The sequence below is a fragment of the Callorhinchus milii genome, unplaced genomic scaffold, assembly GCF_018977255.1.
Source record: "Callorhinchus milii isolate IMCB2004 unplaced genomic scaffold, IMCB_Cmil_1.0 Scaffold8, whole genome shotgun sequence".
Lineage (NCBI taxonomy): Eukaryota > Metazoa > Chordata > Chondrichthyes > Chimaeriformes > Callorhinchidae > Callorhinchus > Callorhinchus milii.
The window spans coordinates 3,982,476-4,001,469 of NW_024704749.1; the positions used below are offsets into that span (position 1 = coordinate 3,982,476).

Here is an 18,994-nt window from a genome sequence, read left to right on the forward strand (position 1 = left end):
CCCTCTGAACGCTAATACTATCTAGTCTCTCCCTTAGAAAATAATCTGCTTTTCTGCTTTCACTACCTAGGTGAATAATTTACACTTCCCCACATTATATTCAATTGCCACCTTCTTGCCCACTCACCTGGCCTATCTATATCCCTTTGCAATCTTTTTGTGTCATCCTCAGAGCTTACTCTCCCGCCTAGCTTAGTATCATCCGTGAATTTAGATATTTTAAGTTCTATGTCCTCGTCCAGATCACTGATATAGATTGTAAATAGTTGAGGCCCAAGCACTGATCCTTGTGGCATTCCACTAGTCACATCTTGCCAATCTGGGAAGGTCTTGTTTATCCCTACTCTCTGTTTTCTTCCCTTTAGCCACTCTTCGATCCATGCTAATATATTGCATTTAATTCCTTGTGCCCTAATCTTGTGTCGCAGCCTTTTGTGTGACGTTTTATCAAACGTCTTCTGAAAATCTAAATATACTACATCTACTGGTTCCCCAATCTAACCTGCTAGTTACATCCTCAAAAAACTCTAAAAGATTTGTTAAGCATGACTTCCCTTTTGTAAAGCCATGTTGACTCTGCCTAATCATACTATGGTCCTCTAAATACCCCACTACGATGTCCCTAAGTAAGGATTCTAGAATCGTCCCTAACACCGATGTCAGACTGACCGGTCTATGGTTCCCCATCTTCTTTGTCCCACCCTTCTTAAATAGTGGTGTTACGTTTGCGATCTTCCAATCAATGGGAACAGTTCCAGAATCCAGAGAATTTTGGAAGATCAAGGCATCCACTATCTCAGCAGTCACCTCTTTTAAAACCCTAGGATGCAGACCATCAGGTCCAGGGGATTTGTCATTTTTCAATCCCAGCAGTTTCCTTAGTACTAATTCTTTACTGATGTTAATTTCCCTAAGTTGCTCACTAACATTATCTTCTTGGTTCCTCTCTATTTTTGGTAAGTTTTCCGTGTCTTCTAATGTGAAGAGAGAAGCAAAGTATTTGTTTAATGACTCTGCCGTATCTTTATCCTCCATTATAATTCCTCCCGTCTCTGCCTGTAATGGACCCACATTCACTTTTGCTAGTCTCTTCCTCTTAATGTATTTGTAAAAACTCTTGCAGTCTGTCTTTATGTTCCTAGCTAGTTTGCCCTCATAATCCATTTTCTCCATCCTTATCAGTTTCTTAGTCTTTCTTTGTTGGTCTCTGAATCCCTCCCAATCCGCGGGTTTACTGCTCTTTTTGGCAGTGTTATAGGCCTCTTCTTTTAATTTTATACTTTCCCTAACTGCTCTAGTTAGCCATGGTTGAACCACTTTTCCCTTGGTATTTTTATTCCTCAAGGGAATATGTGATCGCTGGGAATTATGTACTTTATCTTTAAAGGTTTACCATTGCTGGACTACTGTCATACTCTTTAATCTAATTTCCCAGTCTATTTTAGCTAAATTCTCTCTCAAAGTTGCAAAGTTGGCTCTATTTAAATTTAAGACCCTTGCTTCGGACTTAACTACATCACTCTCTAACTTAATGCTAAATTCCATCATGTTATGGTCACTCTGCCCTAGAGGAGCCTTAACTTCCAGATTGCTGAATAACCCTATTTCATTACATAAAACAAAATCTAGGATTGCCTGTTCCCTGGTTGATTCCTCAGCAAACTGATCTAGAAAACTATCTCTAATGCAGTCTATAAACTCCTCCTCTAACTTACCTTTGCCAATTTGGTTTTCTCAACCAATATGAAGATTAAAATCACCTACTATTAGTGTATTTCCTTTGCTACATGCTTCTCTAATTTCCTGGTTAATACTCTGCGTAATACTGTGACTGCTGTTCGGGGGTCTTTTAACTACTCCCACTAGTGTTTTCTGCCCCTTGTTATTTCGTAATTCCACCCATACTGACTCTATATCCTGATTTTCTGATTTAAAATCCTTCCTCTCTACTGTTTTTATCCCATCAGCGTGACGTCACAGTTAATAAAAAAAATTATTAAAAAAACCCAGCAACAACAACAACAAAAATGGCCTGGCAGCTACTGCCACTCGGCCATGACCTGGGAGGCTAAGCCTGCGGGCTGATGCCGTCCTGCTGATCGCTCGCTCCCGGTCTCTGCGTGCGCATTTTGGCTGCAGCCCCGACCCGAGTCTCCCCCCTAAATGTCTCTCCTCCCACCCCCCACTATCCGCTACTCCCCCTCTGTCCTTCTCTCCCACCTCCCTCCCCGCCTTCTCTCTCTCCTCGACCCCATCACCACTTCCCTCTGCTCCAGCCTGGGCATCCTCCGCCGGTCCCATCGTGGCTCCCGGCACTGGCTGTCCCAGAGCAGCAACCCCACGTGTCCCATCACTCACTCCCTCCGCTCAAACCGCCTCCTTAAGGCAAACCCAACGTCCCCCTTCCCTCATACGTACCCTCCCCAACTCTCCACTCACACCACTCTGCACAACCATCTCTCCTGCACAACCTAAAATCCTCTTCGCACCACTCTCTCCTCCCTCCCCTCCCTCCAGCAAACCCACCTACATTTCCCTCCAAAATGCCCACTCCCTCTCAAATAAAGCCCTCACCATCCATGACCTCATCTGGACAAACACCTTGACATTCTTGGGCTCACCCAAACCTGGCTCTCCCCCAATGACCCCATACCCCAGGTCGAAGCCTCCCCTCCAGGCTACACCTTCCACCACACACACACCCCCCCCCCCCCCCCGTCCAAACCTAGGTGGCGGCGGGGTGGCCCTCATTTCCAAAGCCTCCCTTTGAAAATCCTCCTTATCTACCATCCGCCCAAGCCTCCCTGGTTCCTTCTACACAGAGATCTCTACCCTCCTCTCTTCCCTGTCCCTCTGCTCCGAGCGCCTACTCATAATGGGCGATTTCAACCTCCACTTAAACTCCGCTTGCACCACTTCTACCGATTTCACTGCCCTCCTCTTCTCCCTAAACCTTACCCTCCATATAAATTCACCCAACCACAACTGCGGTCATGCAATTGACCTCGTCATCACCCACGGCCTTGACATTTCCGACCTCAGTATAGTGGACAAGGCCATCTTGGACCACTTTTTCATCTTCTCCTGTCACATCCCTCTCTCCTCCACCGAGCCCTCAACCATACTCTACCGCCCTTGGAAAAGGCTACCCCCTGAGACCCTCACAAAGGCCCTCTCATCATCAAATATCCTATCCCTCTGGGCCTCCACCCACGGATATCCTGAAGCAGCCGTCCAGCTGCTCCATGATCGCCTCTCTCGTCTTCCTAACCTCCCACCAGTCCCAGCTTGAGCTCCAGTTTAACTCTGTGAAGTGCTTTGAGATATCCTCCTGACGTGAAAGGTACTATTTTAACATAAAATTGCTGTTGCAAGCATTATAACAAAATAATAATTACAATCCTTGCATTCGCTGTAGCACCTTTCAAATCGGGAGGTTGTACCAAAGCTCTTCACAGGGTTTTAATGTAAAGTGGAGTGACTGTGCATTTGTAGGTGAACGAGGAAACCCAATTGTGCACCGCATTGTCCCACAAACAGCCATGAAACAAATGAGCAATTTGATTTGGAGGATTGCTGGCTAGGACACCAGGAGAAATTCCCTTCTCTTTTCAAATAATAATAATAATAGTATTCCTTGCATTTGATATAACACCTTATCACGTCTTCCAGAGCTTCAAAGCGCTTCATAGAGTATACTGGAAAGTGAATTGACTATATTTTTTGTGGGCGAAACGCGGCAACCGATTGCGCACAGCAGCATCTCACAAATGATTGTGGATTGAGTGACAATTTATTATTTTCTTTGAAGGAATTATTACTCCCGGAAAAGCGATCTGCCAATCCACTAAGAACCGGGTTCCTACTCACTGCTAGGTAAACAGAGGCGTGCGGAGTAAGGAAACTTGCCCAAAGTTTCTCCCAAATAGTGCCATGAGATCTTTAACGTTCACCTGAACAGGTAGACAGGACCTTGGTTTAACAACACATCCGAAGGACGGCACCTCCATCAATGTAACTCACTCTCAACACTGCATTAGAGTGTAAACATAGACAGGGGGCTTGAACCCACAACCTTCTGACTGAGACAAGAGTGCCACCAACTGAGCCAGGCTGACACACAATTATTATTATTGTTATACACAATTATATACTGTTTTATATTATGTTATGTTTCATATTATGTTTTATATCAGACTGCTGTGAAAAACAGAAACAAACATATTAGTTGCCAGATTAGGTCAGGTTTTTTTATGGCCTCTCAGTTTAAATATAGAACTTAAATTACAATAACTTGAGAAAACATTTTGTAAGTAAAGAGGTGGTGAAAAGCTACCCACACAAACCACACAGGCTCTCTGCATTAGTAAGAAGGAAAATTTATTTCATACAAAGATCGAGTTGACAAAATGATTAATAAAGAAGTACAACAACAAATTACATCTGTATAACGTCCCAAGGTGCTGCACAGTTTGAAATTTGGACCCGAGCTGGGGGTTGGGATCAGGAAGCTGGAGGGCAGGGAGGATAGGGGTATGAGGGTGACCGAAGACCCGGTTGAAGAGGAGGGTCTTGAGATAAGCCTTGAAGGAGGCAAGGGACGAAGCGAGGCGAAGGGACTGTGGGATGGAGGCAGCCAGGGATGGATGGCCTGGATGTTCCTCCTTTAACTGCAGTATTTATATTGATCTAGATTCTTGTGCTCCTCATGATATTCTGCTTTGGAGAAGCACAAAGCTGCTTTACGGTCACATTCGCAGATAGCCATCTCACAGGGTCCATTGTCACCTGAAAGCGACACACGGTAATAAGTTAGACATCGAGTCCGGGCAATGGTCTGGAGAACACTGAGCTGGGGGGATGGTGTGGGTGGGAGCTGCGATGGCCACTCTGAGACACTCTCTGGCACTGGCAGACATGTGAGAGAACACGGGGTGAAAAATATGACATTTCCTGATCGATCCTACGTGACAATGTGTATCTCTCGCTTCTGAGTCGTAAGGGTTGGGTCTTGAACTCATGTTTAAGATGACATCCCCACGCAGTGCTGGGGGTGTGCTGCACTGTTGGAGGTGCCATCCCTCAGATGAGACGAGACTAAGTTGTGTCCTCTCCAGGTAGGACATCAAAGATCCCAACGCACTATAGAAATTTGCAATGTGGAAGGCCATTTGGCCTATTGTGTCCTTGCTGGCACTATTTAAAATAAAAAGTCACTTTCCCCTGATGTCCTCGCTAATAACCTTCCAGATAAAATTAGTCATTCACTTCAGGGGGCATTGCTTTATATAAATTGGCTGTTTGGTTACAAAAACACATAGTCGCTACACCTTACAGGAAATCCTCTGTGAGACATCTTACCGATGTGAAATGCCCTATATTAAATGCAAGGATTACTATTATTATTATTATCATTATTATTATTATTTTTATTATTATTATCGCCCACAAAATATATAGTCAATTGATTTCACGGTATATTCTGTGAAGGGCTTTGAGATGTCTCAATGATGTGATAAGGTGTTGTATCAAATGCAAAGGTTATTATTATTACCATTCTCTTTTTCCTGAAACAGACTTTTCTGAACGCACAATAATCCCGAGTCTGAACTTACTGGTGCATTTGACTATGGAATCATCACAAGTGTAGGCGTAGATCTCAGTGTAAGGGTTGTCAAAAATTGGCCAGCACTCTTCCATTTCCATGGTGTCACCGTAGCAGTTATCATGGACAAAACAGCACCTGTCAAACAACATGGTACAAGCTAGACAGAGCATTTATAGAATCGTGGAATCTTACAGCATAGAAGGAGGCCATTTCGCCCACATATATACGGTCAATTCACTTTACAGTCTATTCTGTGAAGCATTTTGAGACGTCAAGAAGACGTGAAAAGCGCTATATCAAATGCAAGGATTATTATTTATTATTGTATTATTCAGCCTGTGCTGGCTCTTCGAAAGAGCTATCCGACTAGTCCACTCCCCCACTCTTACCACATAGCCCTGTAAATTTTTCGTTTTCACAGACACATCCAATTTCCTTTTGAAAGCTATTATCGAATCTGCTTCTCGTGGTCAGGATCTGTTCTTTCAACGTTCCACCCTCCTCTTGTGAGAGTGCGGATTCATGCTGATTAATTCCCACCAGGAATCAAGGGCTGACATATCTTACTCAACTTGTGATCGTTTCTCTAGCCAGGTTTGGGAGCAATAGCAAGTCCAGTTCAAAATCCAGTTGATCCAGAACTCCGCCACACGTATACTCACCCGCGCTAAACTCCATACCCCCATTACACCAGTTCTTGCCAGGCTCCATTGGCTCTCGATCACCAAATGGATCAATTTCAAGATAATCACACTCGTCTTCAAATCCCTTCATGCCCTGGCACCTCCCCACCTCTCCGACCTGCTTACTCCTCAACCCACTCCCCTTCGCCTCCGCTTGACTGGCTCCGGCCTCCTGCTTGTCCCTCATCCTGTCCATTCCACCAGCCGCACTTTCAGCCAACAAGCCCCGAAACTGTGGAACAGTCTTAGGGAGCATCATAGCTGAGCCAGTAACCAATCATGAATAGAGAGAGGCTCTGAAGAAGTTTTGCTCCTCAGAACATAAGAATTGCTAGATGAAAGAAAGCCATCCAGTTCACCTTCCACCATCCTGGTAGTCACATTTTCACACCACGACCCAAATAATACACTGTATCCCAAGATATTATTTCCTAAAACAAAATCTATCTAATTTGGGGAGGACAAATTTGCAGGGCTACATGTAGAGAGCGGGGGAGTGGGACTAATTTTGACAGTTCTTTCAAAGAGCCGGCATGGACACAGTGGGTCGAATCGCCTCCTTCTGTGCTGTATAATTCTATGGTTCTATGATAATTTGCTTTTGAAAGAAGCAATAACTTCCAGCTTCTCCCTCGGGAACCTGATCCATACATTTACGACCCACTCATTGAAATAGTGTTTTGGGTTCCCCACCCCCACCCCATTCTCCACCACCTCCTTCAATCGCAGGACATGGCCTCTGGTTCTACTGTTCTGGACAAGATAATTAACATGGTCTACAGAATCCAGTCCCTTTAGCTCCTGACGTACTGATCTAAAGTGTCCACTGGAGTCCCGCCTCCCCCATAGCCACAGTAACATCCGTAGTTGTTAAACTCCAGGAGGGGGTTGCTGTCCGGGATGGAACATTTGATCATCCCACGGAACTGCCAGAGAGCTTTCGAATTAAAGTCCCTGCTTTGAGCTCCCGCTGGAAAAAAGAAGAGTAAAAAAGGAACGTAAGAATTTGCTCGGTGAAACCATCCAGTTTCCCTTCCACCATCCTGGCAGTTGTGTGCACATGCTGTGTCCCCGACTATATACTGTATCACGAGGAACTATTTCCTAACATAAATCTATCTAATTTGTTCTGGAAAGAATTTACACTTTCTGCCGATTTCTCCCGAGAGAGAGAGAGGAAGAGAGAGAAACAAGGTGTTTTCAAACAACACGATTAATAGCGGGAGCAAAGCACGGCGCAGAAGAAACATGTCAGTACCTAGGAGCAAACTGACAAGGACCAGAGAGAACATTTTTAGGGTCTGTGCAGTTGCCTTGAGCTTGGTAGACCTCACATTCCTGCTTCTGTATATTTTATAGCTGAGGTTGGCCTTGATGGAACAAACATCTCAGGAGGTGAGATAACAGACGTGTTTATCTCGCTGGTTGGACGTGGAGGAACGCGTTTGGTTATTTATAAATTTCAAAGCGCCGACTCGACCAAGGATTGTTTATGAGAAGGCTGTTAACTCTTTGATTCCCACCTGAAAATATCTACCTGAAAAATTGGCTCCAGTGTCTGTACCTCAAATGGTTAAAGAGAGTTAAAGAGCTCAGTTGCAATCGTGGTTATGTTGTTGTCGTCGAGAACATTTTATAGTAATATAGTAATTATTACAGTGACCAAAATAATAATTTGGTCACTCAATCCACGACTGTTTGTGAGACACTGCTGTGCGCAATTGGCTTCCGTGTTTTCCCCACAAAATACCCAGTCGATTCATTTTACAGTATATTCTGTGAAGCGCTTTGAGACGTCTCGAAAACGTGATATCAAATGCAAGGATTATTATTATTAATAATGGTATTTGGGTTTTCACAGTGGCTCAGTGAGTTTATTAAGTGAGGACTGTTTAAAGGTACAATCAGGCCTCACTATCCCGAACAACACCATCACCAATAAAGCCATCTCTAAACCACTATTTAATCTCCCTAAACCCCTCCACCCACCCTCCCTGCCACCCATCTCCATCCTTCTCTGGAAGAAAATCACTCTCCCCGCCCCCCCCCCCCATTACCCCCACACACTCTCTCTATTACCCACAAGTTCTCCGAGCTCCTACCCCTCTGCATTGTCAGAGGCACCAGCCTTCAGATGAGACGTTAAACTAAACTGCCCATTCAGGTGGATGTGAAGAAACCCATGGATTCGAAAAGAGAATGGAGTTTCTCTCTCCCAGTGTCAATCTCCCAAATAAAATGGGTCCCTCACTCCATGGCTGTATGTGGGATACCGCTGTGTGCAAACTGGCTGCTGCATTTCGTGCTAAGGCGCTGGATTATTATTATTATAATTATTATTATTTATTATTATTATTCTGGGGGAATAATTCCCCCACCCCTGGGGAATTATTGAAGCCCGCAATGTGTTTTGAGGCTCTCTGCAGCACAGTAAGATCATTTTGCTCCCCACACATGCTTCAGTCTTGAATTCCGTCTTCCTCTCTACTGCAAACCTCTCAGGTGTAGCTGAGCAAGTGCTTATTCTGGGAGGACATTGTATGTTCCAGTTTGATGTGTAAAAACACACCTGATGCCATTGCACAATGACCCTGAACACAGGAGTCCCTGCAGGATACCTGGAACCTAATTTTCCGTTGGCACTCAATTTTATTTCTGCCGAGTTGCAGGTTCTTACGTATTCTCCACTGGCTCCCCATCCCACAGCACATTGAGATCAAGATCCTAATTCTCACCTTTAAATCCCTCCACTGACTATCTCCAGCCGACCTCTGACACCTCCTTCAACCCTACCGGCCTGGACACTCCATCTGTGCAGAGACATGTTTACGTAGTAGTGATAATAATCCTGGCATTTGATATATCATCTTATCGCGTCTTCGAGACGTTTCAAAGCGCTTCACAGAATGTACTGTAAAGTGAATTGACTGTATTTCGTGGGCGAAACGCGGCAGCCAATTGCGCAAACAGCCGTGGATTGAGCGACCAAATTATTATTATTATTATTATTATTTTATGTAGCCTGCCTTATCTGCCCCATCATCAGCAGGCATTCTGCCCCCAATCCACAGAACTCTACCCAGAGTCCCTACGACTCCCTCCCTCCCTCCCTTCTCTCTTTCAAAACGTAAATCAAAATGTACCTCTTTGACTGCGCCTTCAGTCATCTTTCCCCTTCCCCACACCATCCCTCCTCGGCTCCCACCCCCAAGCTCGGGGGCCCAGAAACGTGAAGTGCTTTGAATCATCCTCCCTCCGCGAAAGGTGTTATATAAATGTAATTTGTGTTGTTGATATTCTCAGTACATAAATTACCAATTGAACTGTAAAGTGTAGACACTCAATGCCACGTTACACAGATTAGCAAATCCAGCCTTGGTGTATAAAAAGAGACACAAATGTAGGAACTAAAATGAAATGACTGAGACTATGAGATATTGGTGGAATGAACTAACATATTTGAGAGTATTTTTAATTGAACATTCTCTGCTTTCCTGTTGACCACAAATTCCCATCTCAACAGGTGGCACATGGCACATGGCATTGAGCTCAGCTGATCACATTGATTTTCCGTTGGGAAAGTTATCTGAAATGAAACAAAATATTTCCAGTCAATAAGCAAGTTCCTTGAAACAGAAATGTACCAGTTGATGTAATTGGAATGAGAAAACAACAACAACAACAACAAGATTCCATTTATAGAGCGCCTTTCACGTCAGGAGGAAGTCCCAAGGCGCTGCACAGTTGGGTCATGACCCGAGCAGGGGGGGAAATGGTCAGGGTGAGGGAGGGAAGGGAGGGAGAGAGGAGGGGGGAAATGGTCAGGGTGAGGGAGGAAGGGAGGGAGAGAGGAGGGGGAAATGGTCAGGGTGAGGGGAGGGAAGGGAGGGAGCGAGGAGGAGGAAGAGAGTCGAGAGGGGAGCTGAAGGCACGGTCAAAGAGAAAGGTTTTGCTCTCATTAAAAACTTTATGGACAAGCTCCTTCACTGAGTGTGTGTTTGTATTTACATTGGTGTATCTATGTGTGCATGTTTGTATGTGTATCTGTGTGTATCTACATGTCCACATGTGTATCTATTTATGTATGTGTGTGTGTTTTGTATGTATGCGTACCTATGTGTGTACCTTCATGTGTGCGATTGTGTGTATCTACGCGTGTGTGTGTGCGTTTTGGGAGGGGTGGGTGGGGGGGAGGGTGGGGGGGGGGAGGTGAAACCCTCTGCAAAGTAGTTTGAGATGTCTTCCTGACTTGAAGGGAGAGATATCGAATGTAAGGGTTATTATAATTTTTGATTTTAAGGATTAAGGAAGACAAAATAGTGTTTCAGCCTTAGCCTCAGTGGAACGTCAAGCTGCAGGGTGTGGAGTAAGGAAAGGGGAGTGAAGCGGTGTTAGACCGGCTCCTGCCCAAAACCCTTCATGTAAGTCCGTGACTCATTTATGGAGTCCCATATCGTAATGGTTCAGAGCGCTCGCCTCGCAAGCGAGAGGAAACAGGTTCGACTCCCAGGCAGGGCGAAAGCTTAGGCAATTTTCCTTACTCCACCCGCCTCTGTTTCCCCGGCAGTAAGTAGGAACCCGGTTGTTAGTCGATTGGCGCATCGCTTTCCAGCGGTAACAATCTCAAAGAAAATCTGGTCACTCAATCTACGACTGTTTGTGGGAAAGTTGTGCAAAATTAGCTGCTGCGTTTCGCCCACAAAATATCCAGTCAATTCACTTTGCGCTATACCCTGTGAAGCGCTTTGAGACGTATCCACGACGTGATAAGGCGCTGTATCAAACGCCAGGATCATTCGTATTATTCGCCAAACAATTCGTTCAAAGAAACCGCGGACATCACAGACCGGGAAGAAAAAAAAAAAGCAAAAAACACGTATGTGGAAAGTTTCAAATAATTTATTAGGAATTTTAAATGAAATCTGAAAAAGGGTTACAGAGGTTTTGGAGATGACATTTTTGTCAGATTGTAATAACTTACTGGCAAAAAAAATAATGAAACAGAAAAGTTAAAAACGATTAAAAAAGCAAAAGCGTATCTGGCAGTACAAATGCACTGAGGGGGAAGCAAAGCATTATTTACCAGCACGTCGCTTCATCTAGAAGATAAAATAAAACTTAAAAACAAAAACAAATGCTCCCCCTGTATGCATTTTTCACAAAATAGTGTTTATTGCTGTTACAAACTACAGTATTTGCGTTTCCAGTAGTTTTAAAGAAGCAAAACTACCATCTCTCTGCAGGTTTATCAGGTTCTCACCCACAAAATGCACAGTCAATTCGCTTTACAGTGTATCCTGCGCAGCGCTCTGAGACGTCTCGAAGACGGGGTAAGGCGCTGTATCAAATGCAAGGGTTATTACTGTTATCGTTACCCTTGAACTAAAAGGACAACTTGGGTCCGCGGAGTTTAAAACCGCAACGAAAAAAAAATGCGGGGCTTCGATGCTGTGAATAAAAAAAACTTTTAACGTTTTCTCTTGTTGCTTAATTGATTTGTTTTAGTTCGATTGTACCGGCATTGAACCGGCCGTTAAAAGCGGTGGGAAAAAAATTCATCGATTTTATATTCAGATTGTTTTCTCCCACACACACGCGCGCGCGCGCGTACGCACGGTCTTACTATACGTCTTGTACCCACAAAGCAGGGACGCCCAGTTCCAAGTGCTTGGTGGTTGAGTCCGGGGAGGCTGGTACAGTTGTGGGTACAGCGGACGGGGAGGGGGGTGGTGTTGAGGGGTGCGAAAGAGTTTAAACGTAGGCGGAAGACACTGGTAAAGCTGGGAGAGATGACGGCTTTGTGGAAGTGACCTGCTGAAGTACAACATCTACAGCAAAAAAAAGTTCTTCTCAAAACTAAGGTCAGAAACAGTAACTTTGAGACTGAACCTATACGAGCTGTACAGACAGATATGTAGTGTGTGCGTGCCTGTGTTCTGTGTGCATGCGTGCGCGTGTGTGTGTGTGTGCGCGCGTGTGCGTGTGTGTGTGTGCGCGTGCGAGAGTGAGAGAGTACGTGCATTTGTTTAGCAGCTTTGCGACCTCTGAGGTACTGTTCAATTCTTGCTATTGTCCTTCATTTAAAGCGAAAAATCCGAGAGAGAGAGAGAGAGAGAGAGAGAGAGAGAGAGAGAGAAAGAGAGAGAGAAAAACGAGAGTAATTCTACAGTAAAAGTTAACCCACTCTAGTATCCGCTGCGATGTTTTATAACTAGGATATTGCTAAATTTCAGGCTGTATTATAAAGGTCTTCAGTTCACCTTTCTCTCAAAAGCAATTACTCAAAAAAGACCCCTTTCTGCAGCCTGCAAATACAAATCCAGATAGTTCTATTTACATATTTTACAGAAATGTTTATCCAATTTCAGAAAAAATACTTTTATGATTCATAGTGATTTTTTTTTACCAAAATATACATTTGTGTCCTGCAGATGTTGTGGTCGTTTCAATGATAACTGGATTTTTCAGCGTTGATTGATGACATTTACAAAGCATATCAAAATAAATTGTATTTAGACAAGTTTTCAAATCTCTTTTCAGGAGTGTTTTGCATTATTCGCTGTAGCTCTTAAAAACAATAAACTCACTCACTCGTCATTTTAAAACAAGTTCCGTCGAAGGAAAGAAAATAATAAGATTCGAGAGAAAGCAGAAGCAGAGGAAAGTGAAGCGAAATTTCCATCACGAACCGTCTAATGCAATCACAACAACGACGAAAAAAAATAATTCTTTCGGAAAGAATGTGTCTACGAATGTACGTTCGAACAAGCGACCAAATAGAAATGTTCTTTTTTAAAAAAAAAGAGAGAGAGAGAGAGAGAGAGAGAGAGCGAAGTTGCAGTTTAAAAACTTGAGTGATCGGCAGATAGAAACCCAAAAGGTTTCAAAATAAAATAAATTAAAACAAACGGAAACAAAACATTTCGAGGGAAGAGGTGGGGGAGTGGAGGGGGTGCGGGGGGGAGGGCGGGGAGGGAGGGAGGGAAAGAAGGAAAAAGGGAGAGAGAAAGAGAAAGAGAGAAAGGAAAAAATAAGAAGCGTAAACTTTAAAATGTTAGGTGAAGGGGTGAGATGTTTTCCTCGGGTTGCCGGGGTTGGAGTCGAGTTATGGTAGTAAATCAGTGTGTGCAGTAAAAAAAAAAAAAATCTTTAAGAAGTAGTTCTGAGATCCAACCACATGCTCTGAGCTCCCTCCTCTGGCTGGTAGACTGGACCCTGTGGGTGAAGCACAACGAAGAGAAGCCCGGAAAATCCCCGGTTACCATCAGTGCGCTAAAAAAATCCCGACACACAGCAACGACAAAATGACATCGTAAAGCGCCTTTCGCGTCGGGAGGACATCCCAAGGCGCTGGACTGTCAGGGATCAGCGCCCGAGCGTGGTGGTGGTGGTGGTGGTGGGGGGGGGGGCGGGCGGAACGGGCACAGAGGGCAGGGTTAGGGTGAGGGAGGGCAGAGGGGGTAGGAGGGGCGGCTGAAGGCACGGTCGAAAAGGAGGGTCTTGAGTCGTGCCGTGAAGGAGGCAAGAGAGGGAGCGAGGGGAAGGGATTGTGGGATGGAGATCCAAAGAGCGGGGGCGGAGAGACTGAAAGCCCGGCTGCCGATGGTAGGGAGGGTCGGGCGGGAGACCTGGAGCAGGCTGGAGCCCGCTGAGCGCACAGTTAATAATAATAATAATAAAAATAATAATAATAATCCTTGTGTTTGGTATATATCAACAAATATGAAGCAACTCCAAGTCTCAAAGCGCTTCACAGAATATACCGTGCGGGCGAAACGCTGGCTAAGCATTTCTCACTGGGAACATCAGCACCTGGGGGTGGGGTGGGTAGGGGGTCCCTCGTGCTTACGTGGTGCTCGCTCCACCCACACCACAGGTATCGGCTGTAATCGCTGTGGAGTCCTGTAGCTCACTGGTTAGAGCGCTCGCATCGCAAGCGAGAGACCTGGGTTCGATTCCCAGCAGGGATAAACCTTGGGCAAGTTTCCTTACTCCACACGCCCGAAAATAATCCCACATCGGTCACTTCAATCCACGACGGTTTGTGGGACGCTGCTGTGCGCAATTTGGCTGCCGCATTTCGCCCAAAATTATACAGTCAATTCACTTTACAGCATGTTCTGTGAAGCACTTTGAGACGTCGAGAAGACGTGACGAGGCGCTGTATCAAATGCAAGGATTATTATTATTATCATTATGACTATTATCATTATAATCCCACCCTTTTCTGCTGCTTTCAACAGCAACAATTCCAACAACAGTGCAGTCGGTTGCCGCGTTTTGCCCACAAAAATGCAGTCACTGCGCTTTACAATACGTTCTGTGAAGAGCTTTGAGACGGACGTCTCAACGACAGACCAAAGGACGTTCCAAGGCCCTGGGCAGGGCAGGGTGGTGATGGGAGCCAAAGGGGTTGGGGTGAGGGTGGGAGGGGGAGAGATGACGGAAGGCGCAGTCAAAGAGAAGGTCTTGAGACAGAGCTTGAAGGAGGCGAGTGGTAGAGACCGGGATGGAGACTTTTGGAGTGGAACGATGGTGCCAACCACAGCCACTAAGTCGTGTGTTGACTTGACTTAGTCTCTTCGTCGTCTCCCACCGAGACCCTTAAGACATCCGTGCCTTAGGTCAGCAGCCTTAACACTCCCCTTTTGATCCCGAATCGCTGCTCTCCGCTGTGTCTGCCAAGCCAGGCCCCTGTCTGTACATGTGGTGGGATGTTCACACAGCGTCTGAGGAAGAGCACTGAGGGTCTGATAGTCTGTGGCCACCAACACAGCGTCTGAGGAAGCGCACTGAGGGTCTGTGGCCACCAACCCCAGGTCAAGCAGGAAGTATTTGTGTGTATCTGTGAGGTGGGTGGGAGGGGGGGGAAGGGGGGGGGGGGGGGGGATAAATTTACCTCCTTTTTCAGATTTTTCGGCCCCCCCCGCTTCAGTGGTAACCGTTCGTGAATGCCGTCGCGATCAAAGGACCCTGAGAGGAGGGACACAAACGAGAGAGACACCATCACTCCCCCACCCACACAGAGACGCCATCACTCCCCCACCCACACAGAGACACCATCACTCCCCCACCCACAGAGACACCATCACTCCCCCACCCACACCGAGACGCCATCACTCCCCCACCCACAGAGACGCCATCACTCCCCCACCCACAGAGACGCCATCACTCCCCCACCCACAGAAACACCATCACTCTCTCACCCACAGAGACACCACCACTCCCCCACCCACAGAGGGACACCATCACTCCCCCACCCACAGAGACACCACCACTCCCCCACCCACAGAGACACCACCACTCCCCCACCCACAGAGACACCATCACTCCCCCACCCACAGAGACACCATCACTCCCCCACCCACAGAGACACCATCACTCCCCCACCCACAGAGAGACACCATCACTCCCCCACCCACAGAGAGACACCATCACTCCCCCACCCACAGAGACACCATCACTCCCCACCCACAGAGACACCATCACTCCCCACCCACAGAGAGACACCATCACTCCCCCACCCACAGAGAGACACCATCACTCACCCACCCACAGAGAGACACCATCACTCCCCCACCCACACCGAGACACCATCACTCCCCCACCCACAGAGAGACACCATCACTCACCCACCCACAGAGAGACACCATCACTCCCCCACCCACGCACACATAGACACACACACACCTCCCCCACCCCCACTCCGCCACAGACACACACCCCTCCCCTCACCCACACAGTGTGGTTCGGGTGGGGGGTTGGGGGTGGGGGGGGGGGTGAGGTTGCCCCCTGATGCCCTTGACCCCGGGGCTGACCACTCACCCCCAGACTGTGCCCGAATCCAGTGCTTGGGGCGGGGCTGGCGGCGCTGATGTAGCTGCTGACTCCGGAGTCCTGATTGGCCGTCCCGTACAGATCCGCCATGGGGGCGGGGCTTGTGGTCCCCAGGAACCCACCCGTGCGGGTCGGGGTGGAACCTGCCAATCACACGGCACGGTGAGCGACAATCTCCGCACCCCCCCACTCCCCCCAGCCCCGCCCCCACCATCACTCCAGGCCCCTCCCCCAACACCCCGATCATTCACTTCCTGCCTGGACCCCCCCCACCCCCGTTCTGAGCAAAATGGCTGCCGTATTGGCCGCCATGTTCCACAGCTTTGAATTGGCACTGCAGGCGCCGAATCACACACAAAACCTCTTAATAAGCCTCGCATTTGATATAGCGCTTTTCACGTCGGGAGGACGTCCCAAAGCGCTTCACAGAATAGACTGTAAAGTGAATTGACTGTATATTTGTGGGCGAACGTGGCAGCCAATTGCGCACAGCAATGTCCCACAAACAGTCGTAGATTGAAAATGACCAATTTATTATTGTTTTTTTTTTGAGGGATTATTATTAGGCTCTGTGTGGAGTAAGGAAACTTGCCCAAGGTTTCGCCCTCTGCCTGGAATTGAACTCAGGTCTCTCACTCGCAAAGCGAGTGCTCTTTAATGGGACATTCGTGTCGATCACGGGAATGAGTGTGGCCTGGGGGCGGGGCAGGGTGGGGGGGTGTGCAGGGGGGTGCGGGGCGGGGGGCGCGGGCAGGGGGTGCGGGTTTGCGGGGGGTGGGGCAGGGTGGGGTGGGGAAGCCTCATCGTCACACATGACACGAGTTGGCGATTCCGTGACGAAACCAGGGTTCCTGTCACTGGGAGCTCCTGGTCGCCCGGTCATCGCCCGGAGGCGCGTTGTTTACGGTGGTGTAGAAGGTTCCGGAATGCGGCGCCGGATCCGGTACCTGTGCCGCGCACCACGGCGGCCGCCGCCGCCGCTGCCATTGGTCCATACGCCGTCAGCGGGATCGCTGCACAGAAGAGAGAGAGAGAGAGAGAGAGAGAATGAGACGAAGAGGGTGGAGATTATTTAACGCTCTCTTTGCTAAGAGCGGGACAGTCAGGGGTCGGGACCCGTGCGTGGGGGAGGCGTGGGGGAGGGGTGGGGTGGGGTGACGGAAGGCAGAGAGGTGGGAGGGCGACCGAGGGCCCGCTCGAAGAGGAGGGTCTTGAGACCGGGCTTGCGGGAGGCGAGGGAGGAAGCGACGGGGCCCCAACGAGGGAAATGACCCTTTTTTGTGAATGGAGAACCATCCAATCTGCGCTGCATTTCAGTCTTGCACAGCAGCGCCTCCCGGTGGTCACCGAGGGGATCGCCTGCACCGTGGGATACAGCGCCGCCCGGTGGTCACCGAGTGTATCACCTTCACCGTAGAATGCATGGTGGCCACAGGGCCACACAGTCTTGAGATGGGCCTTGAAGGAGGCAGGGGAGCGGGGGGGGGGGGGGGGGGGGGCAGGCGAAGGGACTGTGGGATGGAGTTCCAAAGGGTGTGGAGGGGGATTGGGGGGGTGGGGGGGCAGAGAGGCTGAAGGCCCACCCGCCGACGGCCGGGCGGGGGATATGGAGCAGACCGGAGCCCACTGAGCGGAGACGTGAGACTCACACGAGATTCAAGTCGGGAAGGGCTCTATCGCAACACAATGACTCTTGCGGGGAGGTGGGGGGTGGGGGGGGGAGGGGGGGACGACAAACATTAATCCCGTCCCTGGAATAAATAAACTCCACAAATCATCAGTGATCGGCCAACCGAGAGAAGAGAGCAAAATGTTCTGAAGTGCTTTTTTTTTTAAAAAACGAGGGGTGGGATTTGAACTGCAGATTACTCGGTGCGTTGGTCGCAGTGTCTCCTTGGAGCTGATGTGGTTCCACGGTGACGTACTTGGCAGTGGAATGTCAGAATCCAATTAATCCTCTGTGGCAGTCTCCCTCGGTAATCCAGTTCCCGAGCCAGGCTCCTGGGCACTGCTGATGGCAGCACAGCCCGGCCTGGCTCATCGGCAGGACTTGGGAGGGCAGACCAGTCAATGGGCAACAGGAATTCTTTATCGCTCGGCTCCTGTTAACCCTGCAAGCCAAAGTCCCAACAGGTACGGTGGTCCGAGCTGGACAAGCACCAGGAAGCTCGCCAAGCAGCGCTCTTGATGGCTAAGCTACGCGGTTTTAGCTGGTTAGACCCCCAACAGGTACCACAACACACACTCTGGTTTTCCCCAAGCCTTGGCTCGTGCCAACCTGCGCCTAATACTCTCTGGAATTCGGTAAGCAGGGCGAGTCCCGTGCGGGGAGAGAGGACGCATTCCATTCCAGCCACAGGAATCCCCACGTGAAGGGTAGGCGGTGATGGTAAATACATGGAGTTCGCAGATTGGTTCGGATATTCTTGAGCACGGTGATGGGTTTCTGCTGAGCTGGTGATGGGGCAGCGAGACAGTGGGTGAGTGTGGGGGGGGGGTGGGGGGTACGGGGGAGGAGTTGGGCAAAGTTTGTGATGAGGACGGGGAGGGGGAGGGGGGAGGGTAGAAGGGAGGGGGAGTGGGTTGGGCAATAATTGGAAGGGGGGGTGGTCAGTGGGGAGGGGAGGAGGAGAGGGAGGGAGTGAAAGAGAGGGAATTGGGGAGAAGGGGTTGGAATGGGTTCAGGGATGGGAAGGGAGGAGAAAGTGTTGGAATGGGGTGGAGGGGAAAGGGGGTGGTGAAAGGGGTTGGAATGAGGACAGGGAGGAGGGAGGGTACGATGGAAGCTCACCTCCTGTGGGCCAGTCCTGGAGCAGCACTGAGGGGGGCCACTGTGAGGTCTGCAGTGCTGACTGTGCTGCTCTCC

At 48.4% G+C, this 18,994-nt stretch overlaps 2 protein-coding genes across 2 annotated transcripts in view; both read right to left on the reverse strand.

The window, feature by feature from the left end:
* Positions 1 to 4,606: 4,606 nt before the first annotated feature.
* On the reverse strand, positions 4,607 to 7,610 carry pla2g1b (phospholipase A2, group IB (pancreas)). The gene is made up of 4 exons (XM_007910403.1): positions 7,550 to 7,610; positions 7,102 to 7,261; positions 5,616 to 5,743; positions 4,607 to 4,788 (listed from the first exon to the last, which is right to left on the reverse strand). The coding sequence occupies exons 1-4, from the start codon at positions 7,581 to 7,583 to the stop codon at positions 4,667 to 4,669; spliced, it is 444 nt and encodes a 147-aa protein (XP_007908594.1). The 5' UTR covers positions 7,584 to 7,610; the 3' UTR covers positions 4,607 to 4,666.
* Positions 7,611 to 13,311: 5,701 nt separating this feature from the next.
* The window catches only part of LOC103189867 (RNA-binding protein Musashi homolog 1), a gene marked incomplete in the record, with an annotated part of 79,612 nt that continues 73,929 nt past the window's right edge, over positions 13,312 to 18,994 (reverse strand). The window contains 5 exon segments of the mRNA XM_042337348.1: positions 13,312 to 13,506; positions 15,191 to 15,264; positions 16,117 to 16,271; positions 17,076 to 17,141; positions 18,920 to 18,994. Coding sequence (XP_042193282.1) covers positions 15,223 to 15,264; positions 16,117 to 16,271; positions 17,076 to 17,141; positions 18,920 to 18,994 — 338 coding nt within the window.

Bases quoted from the DNA above. Each gene is read 5' to 3' on its own strand.
- pla2g1b (XM_007910403.1), bottom strand. From the start codon at position 7,583: ATGTTCTCTCTGGTCCTTGTCAGTTTGCTCCTAG. The intron at 7,262-7,549 runs GTACTGACATGT...TCTTTTTTCCAG, and splicing joins CCTTGTCAGTTTGCTCCTAG to CGGGAGCTCAAAGCAGGGAC. The intron at 5,744-7,101 runs GTACGTCAGGAG...GTTGTTTGACAG, and splicing joins CCAGTGGACACTTTAGATCA to GTGCTGTTTTGTCCATGATA.